Source organism: Macrosteles quadrilineatus, unplaced genomic scaffold (genome assembly GCF_028750875.1).
Source record: "Macrosteles quadrilineatus isolate MER2022 unplaced genomic scaffold, UCM_ALF_1.0 Scaffold_2__2_contigs__length_208266976, whole genome shotgun sequence".
NCBI lineage: Eukaryota > Metazoa > Arthropoda > Insecta > Hemiptera > Cicadellidae > Macrosteles > Macrosteles quadrilineatus.
In genome coordinates this window covers 69,216,739-69,234,187 of record NW_026542595.1, presented here as the reverse complement: position 1 = coordinate 69,234,187, position 17,449 = coordinate 69,216,739, and the positions used below count along the sequence as shown (strand labels likewise).

General features: G+C 38.7%; 1 protein-coding gene across 9 annotated transcripts in view; it reads left to right on the top strand.

Moving 5' to 3' along the window:
- LOC128987765 (uncharacterized) overlaps positions 1-17,449 on the top strand; it is a 178,766-nt gene that overhangs the window by 69,615 nt on the left and 91,702 nt on the right. For all 9 annotated transcript variants that reach the window (XR_008490279.1, XM_054408782.1, XM_054408781.1 and 6 more), the window contains one exon: positions 6,256-6,322. Coding sequence is in view for 8 of the 9 variants with exons in the window: in XM_054408779.1 (XP_054264754.1) it covers positions 6,256-6,322 (67 nt within the window). In the remaining variant the exon portion in view is untranslated. The remainder of the gene's footprint in view (positions 1-6,255; positions 6,323-17,449) is intronic.

The following is a 17,449-nucleotide window of genomic DNA, read 5'->3' as shown; positions in this document are numbered from 1 at the left end:
AGAAGAGGTCAAGTCCCTCAAAAAATGCTTCAAGCTGGGGTTTTATGGTGGCTTCTACCACCTTTCCGAAGACAGGAGTTATGGAGATGGGCCGATAGCTATTAAGCCTCTGGTGGTCACCCTTCTTATAAATAGGGACAGTTTTCGAGGTCTTCAGAAAGTCCGGGAAGACGCCACAACTAAGGCAGTCGTTGACAGCAGCAGCAAGTGGAATGGCGATGGCATCAATAGTTTTTTGAAGTATGTAGGCAGACATACCAAACACATCAGGGCTCCTAGATGGCTTGAAAGACAGAACCAGCTTTCTAAGGTTGTGAGGAGTTGTAGGTTGGAAAACTGTTAGAGTATCAGGTGGAGGATTCACTCTAGATTCCAGAAGCTGGATGGGGTCCACATCTACATCAGGTAAGGCCTCAGTGATAGCTCTTACAGAATCAATGAAATATCCATTGAAGGTATCAGGGCTTGCAAATTCAACAGGCCGTCTAGTGTAGGACCTGTGCGAGTTGATGACATCCCATGCAGCCTTACAGCGATTTGGGGCGTGTTCGATTTGTGACTCAGTAGCCTTCTTCTTCGCCATCTCAATTTGTCCCTTATAATAAGCCTTGGCCTGTCTATACCTTAAAAGGTACCTGTCATTTTCACCGCCAGCAGATCTATCTTTAAGAGGGGAACCGGAGTTTTGCCAACGGGTGTCAGGTAGATGGGGGGGATGCCTTCGGCCACCTCTTGGTGCGGAGATTTGCCAACGGTGGTGGTGGGAGAAAGAGTGTGACGGAGGGAAGGAGAGCGATTGTCAGGGTTGTCTACGCTTGGCAGTTATGCGCTTGTCGCAATGGGTTAGGTTAGGTTAGGTTAGGTTAGGTTAGGTTAGGTTAGGTTAGGTTAGGTTAGGTTAGGTTAGATTAGGTTAGGTTAAAAATTCAATACATATCCTTTCACAGTCAGAAGTGCATAACTCCATTACTTTGAACACAGTCAGCATCCTGCCTGGTTTGTCCACCCCTAGCGGAAGCCACCCTCACGGTCACGAGTAATCTCTCTCTCTCCTCCTCCCCCTCTCGCGCAACCCGCAACCGTTGGCAAAACTCCGCAGTATGTGGAATTCATGGATGGGGACCCTTTCTACCTGATACCCGTTGGCAAAACTCCTACACTCCTTTAGAGCTAGCATCACAGCCTTAATCCTAGCCAACTCATCCGTATACCATTCCTTGTGGCTAATTAAACGTTTAACCTTTTTGGTCTTCTGGGGTCGGTAAGGTCTGATTTTTTCAGGGAAAAACATATCAAAAATCTCCTGAAATTTTTTAAAGAAAACATACAACTTATTGCTAACTCCAGCATCATTTAAAATTTCCTCCCAAGGGGTGCTGGCAAGTGCCTCCCTGAAACGCACAAGATCAGCATCATCAACTAGCCTAGAACTAAAAGTATAATTCACACGCCAGGATAAAGAAGTATTGCTTACCAGGCTGCAGTTTGCCACATTGAGAGAGGTTACCAAGGCTGCGTGATCATCCCCATGCAGCTCCACCACCCTTGTGTCACAGTCGGAGGGTTGGAAGTTAACAGCAACGTTGTCGAGGCAGGATCTTCCTCTGGTTGGCTCAAAGCAGGTAATGTACAGGCCATATGATTTCAAGAGCTCTACAACAGTCCTCGCTCTATGGTCATCTCCAACGAAGTTTACATTGAAATCTCTAGCTATAGCAATTTTAACAGACGATTTTCTGTTCAGAAAGACAAGGCACTGTTCAAAAAGTTCACAAAAACTTTCAAAACTTCCGCTAGGGAACGATATACGGATACACAGATGGTGTTTTGAGCAGGTAAAAGAACAGCAACAAGTTCGCAATCAAGTTCTTTACAGAAACTATTTACATTCAAGACATTAAAATCGATGTCGCTACGGATGTAAATTGCAGACCCACCGCGCCGAATTTCAGACCTACAGAAAAAACTGGCAGCATTGAGGTCAGATATTTTGCTATAAAAGTCAGTTTCATTTTGAGTTAAAAAATGTTCACACAAACACAAGATGTCTAGCTTCTCATTTTCAGCAAATAGAGTCAAAAGGGCTTGCTTAGGCCTAACACTCTGGACATTCCAGTGACCCAGGAGTAAGGTGTCGTGAGATGGTAAGTGGTGATCGATTTCGATTGGACACTCCAATCATCATCAGACCCAATAGGCGAAGTAGGGACGCCATTCAAGATTCTTGTCATTCGCCTATTGGGTCTGATGATGATTGGAGTGTCCAATCGAAATCGATCACCACTTACCATCTTTTGTATATTTACCGTCTTGTGAGTAACAGTATAAGCGTAAATATATGTTTTAAGTGTTATAAGACGTATCTTTATTTACTTTCCGTGTATGAATATATAAGTTTTTTACTTTAATAAAGATTTTTACTTTTTATGTATACATATTTAATACAGTAGGGGAGAATTTAAACGTTGTTGAGTGCACAGGTGTGCTGCGATTGGGGTTTAATATATTTTTGGACTTATCTAAGAGTAAAATAGTTTTCTGTGCTGCATTCTGTGGAAATATTGTGGCACTATTCCAAATCATGACTAATACAGAATGTTGTGATTATTCAAACCAACAGTTGGTGAAAGTAAACATATGCTTTTAAATTACATTTATTTGTAAACGTTGCAGTTCCAAAAGTCTGACGTTGGACCCCTTAAAACCCTCTGGGGCTGAACCCTTTTGACGGATCTGCTCTAAACTTCACACAAACCATCCTTGAATAATGCTTAATAATGCCTGAAAGTTTCATTACTATCTGTCTAGCGGTTTCTGAGCCCAAAAGGTACATACATATATAGTTCCTCTTTTATAGATATAGATAAATAGCACGTTTTTTATTCTATCACTTTATACCCTTTGTTAAAAATACTAGAGGACAGGTGTCAGTATTTTACAATGCAGTACGTTTAGTACATGCGACAAAAAATTAAATGTAAATATTTTAAAAATATGATAATATGCAATTGTCTTCTTTGAATGTGGATAGCGTGGATGTGTTCAAAAGTTGGCATCCTTGACACAAGTATATTTTAAAACCATTCATCATGAGTTTGGTTTTATATAAATTATGTTAAAAAAAGCAAGTAAAAGTGCAGCACATTACTTGAAAACCAGACATAAATTTCTACAGGTTATCTGGTTGAAAAGATAAAGTCAACTTATAAAGACATCATAGGAATCTGTACCATTAGTCGGTCCTTGCCTGCATGAAATATCAATGTTCCAGACAACTATTCTTTGTGCATGCTCTAATGGTTTCATAGCCATTGTCTTGTTGCATTTTAGTTGATTTTAATTATGGCTATTTATTTTATTTTATTGCTTTCAACTATGATAAATGTATTATACTCAGTTTTATGCTTTGAACACTTTATGTCAGTAGGCCAAAAGTCATGTTTTATCACAAGCTAGTTTCTTAAAAAATGTATCCATGCTTTGCATAGATCGTTTTTAATAAATTGATTTCTGGTCTACAATTCGAGTTGAGCGCGCTCCTTTTATTACAAATCAGTCCTGAAATCGAAACATGAATCAGGACACACAGTTTGCAGAGTCGTTTTTGTGATACTTATTTGTCTAGAAGTAATACATGATGTAAATTAATTGTTTGTAGAAGCATGGATTTGGTTTGTTGCAAGAATACATTTTACCATGTTTGTAAATAAACTGTTTTGATGTCTGTTTAATGTCCAATTTATTTGACTAATGTAATTTAAATTGTTTTCTCTTAGGGTTGTTTGTGTTTATGTCAGTACGAATTTGACAGGGATGCCAGAGCATAAGCAGTCCTATGAAGATAGTTTTGTTTGGTTGGTATAATTCGAAAGTTAGTGAAATTACAAGAAATAATAAGTAAATATCAAAATGCCCCACACTTGACCGTACAAAACCCTATCCTGTAATATTATTTGGGTAACTCATTATAATGATAAGTCTAAACGTGAATAATTATGTGTAATTGATGACGTGGAGAATAGTAAATATTGACAGGGAAACCAAGTTAAACTACAAAGCTCATATTAGATGGGTTTTTTTATTTGTAACAATTATAATTTTTATATATGCTTTTCATATTTTTTCCCATATAAGAAATAATTCTATCTCTACGATTAAAGGGCTACAGACACATTTAGAAACCTAAGTACAGTATTTTAGTGTCAACAAAGGAGGAGACCAAACACAGTACAATACCAAATATGAGAGCAATAACATTCTATTGGTTATGGCCCAGACCGGACCGTATTTGAATCTGTTTATTTAGGAGAGCGATAATACTCGACTGCCCTCCATGAATATAACTTTACTCTACTCAAAAGAACGTTTGTTATGTGGACTATTCATTGCATTTTATTATTCTTTTGGTAAAACAAGACTTTTATTTTATTCATTTATTTATTTTTATGCTTTAATGAATTCACATTGGTTTCTCTTGTCTGTTTACTACTACTGTTCTAAATTAAGGTTAGTATAGGAATTTTTTAATCCTATGGAATAAGCGTGTATTGTGTTATAAAATACTACAGTCTATACAGTTAATACATTAAAATAAATAATACACCTTCCATCATCTTAACTGAGCATACTTTTAGAATGTGTATCCATTAAAATCATTTACTTTAGATAAGACTGTCGTATACATATTGAATTCTCTACATCTAAGCAGAAGTAGACACTCTTTAATCTACAGTACTCCTTTAATCTAGGGTTATAGCATTGACTATTGGATACAGAGGTAGCTGTACGTTTTTATCGTCACTCAGTGTTGTGTGTTGTTAGACTTTTACATGATTATTTTCTTAGACTATGGCTAAGGTTAAATTCAAGCCTAACACAAACACATCCTAAGAAATTCTTATCTTTCCAATTCCAGTCGAACCTCCCCTAACCCAGCCTAATCTCACTTAAGCCCCAACCAACCGTTACCTAACCTAACCCAGCCTAATCTCACTTAAGCCCCAACCAACCGTTACCTAACCTAACCCAGCCTAATCTCACTTAAGCCCCAACCAACCGTTACCTAACCCAACCCAGCCTAATCTCACTTAAGCCCCAACCAACCGTTACCTAACCTAACCTAGCCTAATCTCACTTAAGCCCCAACCAACCGTTACCTAACCCAACCCAGCCTAATCTCACTTAAGCCCCAACCAACCGTTACCTAACCTAACCTAGCCTAATCTCACTTAAGCCCCAACCAACCGTTACCTAACCCAACCCAGCCTAATCTCACTTAAGCCCCAACCAACCGTTACCTAACCCAACCCAGCCTAATCTCACTTAAGCCCCAACCAACCGTTACCTAACCCAACCCAGCCTAATCTCACTTAAGCCCCAACCAACTGTTACCTAACCCAACCCAGCCTAATCTCACTTAAGCCCCAACCAACCGTTACCTAACCTAACCTAGCCTAATCTCACTTAAGCCCCAACCAACCGTTACCTAACCCAACCCAGCCTAATCTCACTTAAGCCCCAACCAACCGTTACCTAACCCAACCCAGCCTAATCTCACTTAAGCCCCAACCAACCGTTACCTAACCTAACCTAGCCTAATCTCACTTAAGCCCCAACCAACCGTTACCTAACCCAACCCAGCCTAATCTCACTTAAGCCCCAACCAACCGTTACCTAACCCAACCCAGCCTAATCTCACTTAAGCCCCAACCAACTGTTACCTAACCCAACCCAGCCTAATCTCACTTAAGCCCCAACCAACCGTTACCTAACCTAACCTAGCCTAATCTCACTTAAGCCCCAACCAACCGTTACCTAACCCAACCCAGCCTAATCTCACTTAAGCCCCAACCAACCGTTACCTAACCCAACCCAGCCTAATCTCACTTAAGCCCCAACCAACCGTTACCTAACCTAACCTAGCCTAATCTAACTTAAGCCCCAACCAACCGTTACCTAACCCAACCCAGCCTAATCTCACTTAAGCCCCAACCAACCGTTACCTAACCCAACCCAGCATAATCTCACTTAAGCCCCAACCAACCGTTACCTAACCTAACCTAGCCTAATCTCACTTAAGCCCCAACCAACCGTTACCTAACCCAACCCAGCCTAATCTCACTTAAGCCCCAACCAACCGATACCTAACCTAATCCAGCCTAATCTCACTTAAATCCCAAACCAACCTGTAGGGTCCCAACCTGGCTAACCTAGTGTAACTCAACCTAACCTAACCTGTAGTGTTCCCTGTTGCAGGCTGGAGCCGCCGGTGACAGCGCCGCTCGCCAGCCCCGCCGCCTTCACTATGACATCTTTGAAAAAGGTAATATACGAGTCTTTAACTAATGAACATAAAAAATGTTTTACTGTATAGCTCTTTATGTTTCCTGTGTGAAAAATGATAATCTTCAATTAAAAGATCTACCAATTTGTTGCAATTCTAAAATGTATTGTAATTGTTTAACCTTGTGGTAGTACAGATTATCTCTTTTATCCTTTACTGCAACCAATGAACAATTGGTGAATTTTATAGATTGGTAGTAACTGTGTAAATCAATCTTACATGTTGTATACTACACATGAGGCGCTAAAATATTCTATGGGTATGGCTACTTCAATTAGGTTTTGTTATACAGTTAACATATAAATATAATTATTTCCAAAAAATCTAAACAAATCCTTACTGAAAATCCAATCTACTCTATCGAAGACTTCGATGAAAAATGCATCAAAATTTAAAGAGTTTTATTTAATACTAAACCTAATTGTACTGTCGATACAATTTATATTGTCAAGACAATAAAATATTTATTTATTTATACCTTTGAATATCGTATCAATATTCAAAGGTAATAAACCTTTATGAGTAAATCTTGACAACATTCTCAGGGAAAAAGCCTCAATCTTCAGGTACCAAAGCATTCGACCGACTACCTTTTAAAAACATCATGAGGGAATTCTGCTCTTTAAGGCTTTGTCAAATTAGCAGAATTTTTTTAAAACCCTGTAACCATTGACTATTGAAGTATATAACTTAAAAACCCCCTTAGAAAATTACTAGTATCTAATGCTACTACAGTGTCCGTGAGTTTAATGCAGACGAGCAGTTTTATGCATACAGTACTTAATTTTAAAAGGGAAGTTTTCCAAAAGTAATTAGTACGACAAATTGCAATTATTTAAGGGGTTCATTGACGTAGGCGATGCATTTATGTGATCTTTGTAGAATAAATTACTTAATGTTGTGCATCAAATTATGAACAAGTACAATTAATTGCCACTGTAATATTTATAATAAACTGTAAACTAGTTGTATAACTTGGTATCGTTATAGACCCAAACCCGCATCTAAGAAGGTATCAGAGTTAGCAAGTTAAACTTAACTCTGTAGCCAAGTTTCGAGTTTGTCAAACGTGTTTGCCAAGTGAAGTCCCTTTGCTTATAAATGTTTCCAAGGAACTTTGGACGTCTCTGCTTCAAGGCAAAACCACAAGTACTGAGTCTTAGTCAGCCTTGGATGTAATCCACACGTACTTCCATTGAAATACACCAATGTCTGAATATGAATGAGTTTAGGCATCAATGAGTCAGTTATGACTAACGACTCTTCTCCTGCTTTGATAAATCTTAAATATGAAACTTGTATGGAGTCCCAAACTCTTTTTAATGGCTGTTGGATTCAATAGGGTAGAAAAATATGGTATGTAATTTTATTCGTGAAACAATAAATAGTTATTTTTGCAACAGTGAGCAAAGTGGAACTATGGAGACAAGCTGGTGTGCCATTTTTTAAGAGTTTTAAAAAGAAACGTTGTTCACGAATTGAACATAAAATTTTGATAACTGTTGTTATTATATCACGGCTAAAAATATAATATAATATAACGAAAATAATGTAATAACGCATCAATTTAATAAAATGGTGTTCAAAAGAATAAAAACATAACAGTTTCGCCTTGAAACAATGTTTATGCTGTATTTTATAAATACAAATTACTTAGTTAGCATCATAATCTAAATTTGAACCATTTCTTGTAGGCTGGATTGTAAGTAGGTAAATAACTTCTTGATCAGCATCTTACATGTTATTAAATTACCTGAAAGTACAAATATACATAAAATAACACTAGTAACAATATATTTACACTTATACTGTTTACGCACACGGTACACGATGGTGAGTACATATATGTAAAAGATAGTCGATTTCGATTGCACACTCCAATCATTATCAGACCCAATAGGCAACATAGGTTTAATTAAGTTTATTTACACGTTTGCCTAATAATAATGTATCAACTGATTTTTTCACTACGTATGGGTCTCATCAACAATTGCCATACATAATTTCAAGTGTTTCATTTTACATTGTGACTTAAAATTAAATAACCTAATTTTATGCTTTGTTAACTGTTTCAATGTGAACAATGTTTAAAAGACTATTTTCTTAAATTTGTATCGACAAAACTGAATAATTTTGGTCATTTTATATTAATAAACAAGAGGGAAAAGGCAGTAGAAAAATAATTTTTAAAACAAAAACCCTTTTTATATTAATTACGATTTGTTTATGACCAAACCCATTATAGATGCAAAGCCATTGTTCTTTTAAACACTACACATTTAAATATAAAACGAATAAAATTGTAATTGTTTAGCTGTGGAAGACCGCAATTTAAAATTTAAAAATGTATTTATACGATTTGGAATTTTATATGTAAAATTAATTTAACATTTTAAGAGTTTATTTTGAAAATATCTGTTCAGTAAAAGTTAAACGCTATGAAAGAAGTGGTAAAGACTGCTCAATGGCATCAAACTAACACAGTATGTAAAATATAAAGTTACCGATACAAATAATCTTATAAACTTTATCATTTGTGTGATTAGAGAGATGTAATAAAAAAATATATAGCTTTTGATATTTATAATAATGTACCAGTAAATTTTAAAAAATTTGAAAATGCAATATTTCCAACCGTTTATTACTTTAATTTGGTTTGTTGTAAATGTCTGCCCTGTAGAAACATAATGGTAAAAGTCGTAGTCGTAATGCAGTGCAGTAAACGCCACGGATCAAGACACTATTCAACTCGACAAGTCTGGAATAATCGAGCGGAAAAGTTGTCACTTTGGGAGGGGAAGTTCACCCCCACCCCCACACTAGGTACTTGGTCACAGTCACAGTAAAGCTACATTTGTATGAAGCTTACGTCCTCACATGCATTCTCAGGCACTCCTCTGAAACAAGAATCTCTTTTACTTCTCTCTTTGTACAAATGTTCCATGAAATTTGCAGTTTGGTTATGTTTACATGAGAAAAGATTACTGAACAAAATTTAAATAACTTGTTTCACAACAAAATCTCCAACTAGCTAAAAAAACTATAATGGTTTTTTACCTCCTTATCTTCTGGGGAGAATATACAGGGTGTTTTTAAAAGAATGCCGGGATTTTTAATGGTAATTGCTTGGATACTATTCAAGGTAACTAAACGTTTTATACGTCAAATTGAAGCTAAAATAACTAAGTTTTGTTTCCCGTGCAGCAAGGGAGGAAGCTTTGACCTTGGTATGCGTAAAACAGTTTCGGCGTGATAGGCCGCTATTGTGACTCATATCACAGCCACCTCTAATACCACCTCTGTATTAGAGGTGGCTGTGCTCATCATATGCCTGACGCCAGTCGCCAGTACGACGTTTACGGTGCAACATAAGGCACAGATTGTAATCTGTAGTTCGTAGAGGTTATATCCATTGCAAAATTAAACTAAATTCAAATCTACTTGATGATAAAGAAACTTAATGAGTTTCGTGGCACCGAGGTGTTTTGAAAAGACATTCACTTGGCCGGCTAAAAACAAGCGATGACATAGTTGAAGAAATCCGACATTTCTGCACCAGAAGCCCGAAAAAATCGATTGCCCGACTAAGTCTTCAGTTTAAAAAGCCTAAATTGGTTACTATATATTGTTATCTATAAAAGATAGAGTCTTTTTGCCGAAAAAGATTTAGTTAAGACATCAGATCAACATGCCGATCGCTCTAAGTGTACAGACATTGCCAGTTTTACGCTCATATAAGATTGACGAAAATCTGAATGTTATTAAATCATTCCGAATTGTATGAAAGAATGAGAAAAAAACTTTATTCTTTTCCTTTTAATTTGACGTTTAAATTGTTTAATTATCCTGAATAGTCCCTGAGCAACGACCGTTTGAAATCCCGGCATTCTTTTAAAAACACCCTGTATTTTTACTTTTCTATTTTGCAACCATTTCGTGAGATTCTCTGTTTGTTTTTGTAAAAAAGATTTTATGAAACAACAAGTTGAGTTTATGACAAGTTGAATCTGACCAAAAATGTTAATTACTTCTAACAAATAAGATTGGATAAGAAATGTGAAGTAAAATTGTTGTTTAATAGATTTGCATTTTACCACATTAAATGTTAAACATTTTGATCTCTTGTATATGAGATCATACTGACTGTAGGTGAATACAGTATGGAAACCATCGTATATAACTCAGGAAAAAATGAATATGTGACCTTTTTCAAACTGGCTACATTTGGGCCTGGTAATATAAACAAAATACCCCCGCCGCAGCAAACCTGCAGACTAAGCGAATTTCAACTTGTCTGATTACATGTTTACTAAACTACTTCCATAAATAAGACATATTTATTCCCAATTTAAATAACATTAGATAGGTTATAACGAGTGCTTAGGTTTGCTGCTACGGGGAAGGTACACAGTGTTTTATGACCAAACGTCAATAGTATAGGATGAAATAAATAAGTTTGCCAAATTTGATCAACATATATCCATAAACAAGTAAACTACAACAGTTTTCATTTTCTCCATAAGAATAACATGGGAATTTTAAATTTACATTTTTTTGAATTTTCTCCATGACCGTTGGGCATACAACAATGCTTCAATATACTAAATTATTTCTTTTTTTAAGCTCTACAAAATGGTTGGGAAAGAAATTCTAAAATTTTATGTTTTTACGGTCAAAAATGGGAAAAACCCATTTTTACCCCATAAAACCCCCCATAAACCCCTGTTCCCATGGTGTGATTATGCTGGATCGCGAACTCGTTCGAATAAATGTAGGTTTACACATTTGTACCAAATTTCATCAAAATCGGATCATTTTTGCTCGAGTTATCGCGCTAACGGACACATATATATATATATATATATATATATATATGAATTTGAACGGATGGTGTTTTTGGCCTCTAGGGACCTCAAAACGAAAAAAAATTGGTCCCGCGTCCAGGTCTTACCATGAGTACTACGGTAATAGCTTATTCCCTATATGGGAAATTCGCTAAAACCAGGGGACTACTGTTATAAAAAAAATACCATAGGAAAATTAACATCTTACATTATGAAAATTCGAAAAACTTTTAGATTTACATTTTCAAAATTTACATTAATGGCAATTAATGAAACGATATTAAGCTATTCACTTTATTACTAATATGCAATTTTATAACAAGTATAAATACACGTTTAAAACCTCCACTGCATAATTATTCCAAACAGCATCAGAAGAGATTAAAAAGCAGCACGAAAAACATAACGCAATGGTTTCCAAATTGTTGTAATAGTTTCATATGGTATTGCTTGCACTACTAGTAACATAATATCTTTGGGGACGTGGGACATGATAGTTGGATTGTGTGGAACAGTTCCAACTGTAGAATGTCAGTCCAAAGTAACTTACAATAATTACATCTGCAGCTTACATGTCACCTTTGCGCTTTGCCTTTTGATACAAACATTTTGACATTGTGAGAAGCTATTACAGCTCTGTTGTAGCTTTGTGATTTTACTTTAGTTTGTTTAAGCTTTGATATATTTTTTGCATTCCCGCAAGGGTTTTTTTTTAATGAAATTGTCAAAAAGATAAATTAATCTATTTGGATTTGTTTAAATTGTTGTTGATCGTCGGGAATAGAACCTGCAGGCTGCCACTCTCCCACTGCAGTTGTCGAAGCTAGTTTCCCAGTAGTTTATTAATGTTAAAATTAAAAAGGTTTAAATACCTGCTATCAAGCAATCCATTTAGTTGCAGTTGCAACTAGTTTCAACTCCTATGTGGAATCATCATCAGGTGGTACAAGGACTTCTTCTTTCTTCATATGAAGAGCGTCATATTTAACACGTAAAAATAAATAAACATTTACACACGACACAAAACACGTTACGGACACGAAACATTTACTGATCGATCAGTTACGACAACAGACGACGCTAACCCGACGGATAAGTCCAGACTGCGGGTGGTCATTGCAGTGGTGTACGTCTGTTATCTTATCACTTCAGCTTCAGGTTCAGGTTAGGTGGTTGAGTAGTATTTGCGCCGAGTAGTATTTGCGCCGCGTAGCACCAGCGCCGCGCCAGCTAATTAAATGAGGGTTAACAGTTTTGACAGGTTAACAATGGCGGAACCAATCAACTGCACTAATAGGGTTATTGAGGACTTATGTTCCTACCACATTTTACTTTCAGCGTAAAGTGGTTGCACGCAGTCACCTCGTGACCCATGCTAATGGTTACACATAATTTTAAATCTAATAACTGCAAATTGATGCCACCAAAAATATTGTTCACTGGTTGACAACAATACACAGTACACTTCGCCGTTTCAGTATAAGGGCTACCTAAAACCAATTAATTACCAATAACTCAACAGAGAGGAAATTACGAAAAAAAATTAGTTTGTTACTGTACCAGGTAGTACATTTGGTACATTTGGTAGTAATACATCACGCTTCGTGAACCCTGGGAGTTGAGACAGGCCTTATATCAATTTAAGTTTATCTTAAGTCTAGAAATACAAGTACATATTAAGTTTACAAATTAACTCTCTAAAACGTGTAGTGGCAATACCACAAAGATACCTCACTTTAGGCGTTTTTCCCCATAAGAATAACATGGGGATCATTTTTCAGCCACTAATTCCAAAAATCCTGATATTTGCCTACATATCCCCACATATAATCCTCATATACTATATTCAAAATCAAGCTAAAAAAACTAATTCTTTAATTTACTGACCAATTAAATGTAAAGTAGGTATAACATATGACCTCACTTTAGGCACTTTTTCTCCATAAGAATAACACGGATGAGTTGTTTTTAGCCATTTTCTAAAAACCCTACTTTCGGCCTATACAAGCCCATATAAATGTTCAATACTATTGTACAACTCAATAAACATTACAAATCCCCATGCATTCCCACGAATATTAAGAAAAATCATTAACTTGACGGTGCGAGGTTTGCACGTGAACTCGGGCGCGCTCCCGGCCTATGCTTATCGCTTCTCGTGCGATTTTGATTAAATTTGGCATGAATGTGTAAGGTTGAATCACCTTGATTAGGCCTAAGTTTACGAACCACCAATATTGGAATGAAGCCTGTTGTTATTTACCTACTCATATAGGTCCAATAGAAATAAATTAACGATACTTACGTCTTCTGTACCAAAATGTTAAATTCGCAAAAAATGGATGTTTTTAGCGAATTCCCTATAGGGAAGTAGCTATTACCGTAGGTGGCACCGCACCATGCCCTCGTGCCTGCACCCAGACTAACGAAAAGGAAGCGTGATCCATGCGCAGGCCCGAGGAGCGGCTCACAAAACTTTACTTAACAAATGAGAACCATGGATGGAGGCTCAAGAACAACACGCCATTTGAGAGAAACGAGCTGTAATTAACCATTTAAAAGAATAACACAACAATAATTAACAATAATACATGAATTAAATACTCTCAATTAAACTTTAAAAAATTTTGATACCACTCTGACCTACTCACTTACAAACATTAATTTAAAAAAATTCAAAATAGGCTAATTTCAGTCAAAGTAAATTTAATCAGTTTTAACCTTTTAAATTAACAAATTACAACAATGAAATATCTAATGACTCTTTTAATAAATTCATTTCATGGTAACTATAGAAAATTTAGGGGCCCCAAAATTGAAATTTAATAGAATATGTAAAAAAATTATAAAATCTAAAAAATCAACAAGTAGCCTAGGCTAAAGAATTTAAAATTTAAAAGGAATAACAATTAATAGAGATCTGTGCACAAATTAACAAAATAACAATTAAAATCCCTCAGTCCATAGCGGTAACAATAAATTAGGTCTAAGTAACTTGCGGTAGGGCGTTCAGTTCAATGGTTCTGGGCAAGCAGCACCGGAGGGGGAAACGAGCATGACGGAAGAGGGGGGCCATGATCCAGGGGTGGCCAAGAGCAGTAGAATCCACTCCGTCAATGCTGATGCGGCTGCTACATGTTCCTCCTCACGGGCCCCATCAAGCGCGCTGGGCGCTCTTAATTTACTGCATAGTAGAGAATATCTTCACACAAGTAAGAAAAAGGCAAAAATACAACGCAAACATACTACAAAATTAAGATGTAAGACGATGCAAAATTTATGCCGATGCAGCGCTAACGAAAGTCTCGGAGCCTCTGAATCGTCGGCGGTGGGAGTAATAAGAACAAAACCCACAGCCTTGTTCGGGGTCGTGGAGTGAGAAACACTGAACTAGCCTACTATAAAAAAAAAAACACTTGAACCATTGATCATGAGTCGTGACATTCGCCCGGTGGAAATAGTCACGGCTCAACCTCCCTCCCCAAAAGAGGACACTCCTCTCCAAAAGGGACAAACAAACAAGCCTCTCCCCCACTTCCTGAAAAGAGATTGACCTGAAAGACAACTCAAGTGTCTGTGGTGGGGAACGCCAAGGGACTTCCAAACTGAGGGGAAAACTCACCCCCAGGGTTTGCTCTGGCCAGAGCTGGAAAATTTTGTGAGGGAAATTCCTTCGCAGAACACAGGGGACAGGAGAAGTGATCAGGTTCTCTGGCCCAGTGCACTTCCCACCCAGACACAAGAGGAAGGAAAATTGCCTACGGAAGAGTTCCGCGGAAGGGCTTGAGATGAGAAATGTGCGCCCTCCGGAACACTTTTCCAGTCCGCGGATCTCCAAGCTCCGCCGTGACAGGCGTCAAAAACCTCAGGATGCGGTGGGGACCTGACCACCGATGACACAACTTTGCAGCTCTCTTGTCCACAGCCGAACTGGCTGGATGAGCTTTACAAAACACCAAATCCCCCACCTGGAAAGGGTTGTCTACTCTACCACGATTGTGCTTCCTCCGGACCAATTCCCTAGCTCTGATCAAGTTTCTCCTGGCCGCTTGCCAAGTTGCCTTGACATCAGCCGCACCAGGAGGTGGCAGAAGGTCGCCAATTCCCCACACATTCGCTAACGGGTTGTTAGGCGGATAGCCTAGAAACAGCTCGAAAGGGACCGCCTTGTGACTCTCATGGTGAGCAGTATTGAAAGCAAACTGAAGCCAAGGGAGTTCCTGATCCCAGGTGGTCTGCTTGTCAGCATGGAAAGCTATGAGAGCGGAACGAAGATTGCGATTGAACCTTTCAGCATGAGAAGGCTGTGGATAGTAAGGGGAAGTAGTCACATGGCGGATTCCGTGCCCAAAGCACATTCTTTTGAACAGATGGGAAACAAACTGTGTTCCGTTGTCGGAAACAATGGTGGCGGGTATTCCAAAATGTTGGAAGAGGTGAGTTCGAAGTATCTGCACGGTGAGCTGTGCAGTGGCATTCCTTAAGGGGAAAAGCCAACAAAACTTGGAGAAGGCATCCACACAAACAAGTAGGAACTTATTTCCTGACTTGCTACGCGGGAGAGGCCCTACATAGTCAATGAAAACCTTCTCCAAAGGTCTTTCCGCCACCTCAGATGACAACAAACCAAACTTAGAGTTTTGAGCGGGCTTGCTCAGTGAGCACGTTTGACAAGAACGCACCCTAGCAGCAAGATCCCGATCCATACCCTTCCAGATGAACATTTCCCTAACCTTCGCAATGGTCTTGTGGATACCTAGATGCCCACCCACAGGAGAAGAATGAAAATACTCAAAGACCATAGGGATTAGAAGACTAGGCAGCACAACTTTAGGTTTACCTCGCTGCCGAGCGCGGCAGCAAAGGGCACCCTGGGACAGAAAATATGGGGGGTGGGCTCCCCCATTTTGAAGCTCACCAATGATCTTTGCCAGCTCAGGATCCTTCAGCTGATGGGGAATGAAATCAGAAAAGGCGAGTGGAAACTCCAAGAGCACGGCACAACCCGGTTGCTCTTGGTCAGAAGGAGGATCGTCGGGTGAATGGTACATCCTAGATAGTGTGTCCGCAATCACGTTCTGTGTGCCTCGAACGTGTTGCACTTGGAACTTAAGGGACGATATTTGGACAACCCAACGACCAATTTTCCCAAGCTGGCGTGGATGTGCGAGAAGCCACGAGAGTGCCTGGTTGTCGGTTTCCAATAAAAACTCTTTGTGCTCCAAAAAGCGTCTGAATTTATTGACTCCAAACACGACAGCCAAACACTCGAGTTCATACACAGAAGAGCTTTTCTTTTCGCAGGGACTCAAAGTGCGTGAGGCGTACGCAATTGGCTGCCTAACACCATCCACCTCTTGTGACAACACAGCCGCAATAGCGACGGAGGAAGCATCTGTTTGCAAGACAAAGTTTTGATTGAAATCCGGCATCGCCAAAACAGGGGGCTGCATGATAGCCTCCTTGAGAAGATCAAAAGACGTCTGCTGCGCTTCACCCCAGACAAACTTGGCGCCCTTCTTCCGAAGCTCATTGAGAGGAGCCGCCAATTCAGCAACATTGGGGATGAAGCGTCGGTAAAAACCTACCATGCCGATGAACCTAGCAATACCCTTGACATCTCTGGGAGGAGGAAACTCCCTGATAGCCTGGGTTCTAGCGGGGTCGATGCAGACGCCTCTATGAGAGATAAGATGACCAAGGAACGAAATTTCCGGCTTTGCAAAACTAACCTTGTCAGGATTCACGGTAAGGCCAGCCCTATTCAATCTACTCATGACTTCTTCAAGATGAATCAGGTGATCTTCGAAGCTCTCACTGTACACCAAGAGATCGTCGAGGTAATTGAACACAAACTTAAACTTGACATCATGAAAGATGGAATCAAGGAGTCTGGTGAGAGTCTGGGCCCCCACAGCAAGACCCATCGGAACTCTTGTGAACTGATACAAATTCCACGGAACGCAGAAAGCAGTGAGAGGTCGAGACTCAGGTTTCAAAGGAATCTGATGATAGGCCTGATTCAGATCAAAAACAGAAAAATACTTGGCCTTACCGAACCAATCAAACGCAGAATGCAAATCGGGGAGAGGCACAGAGTCGATTTCAATTTGCGCATTCAATTTGCGATAGTCCAAAACCATTCGGGACTTGCCATTGGGTTTTGGGACGAGAAAAGCTGGACTAGCGTAGCTCGAACGGGAAGGTTCAATGACACCATTTTCCAGAAGTTCGTCAATGATTTTTCTGAGAGTTTCCATTT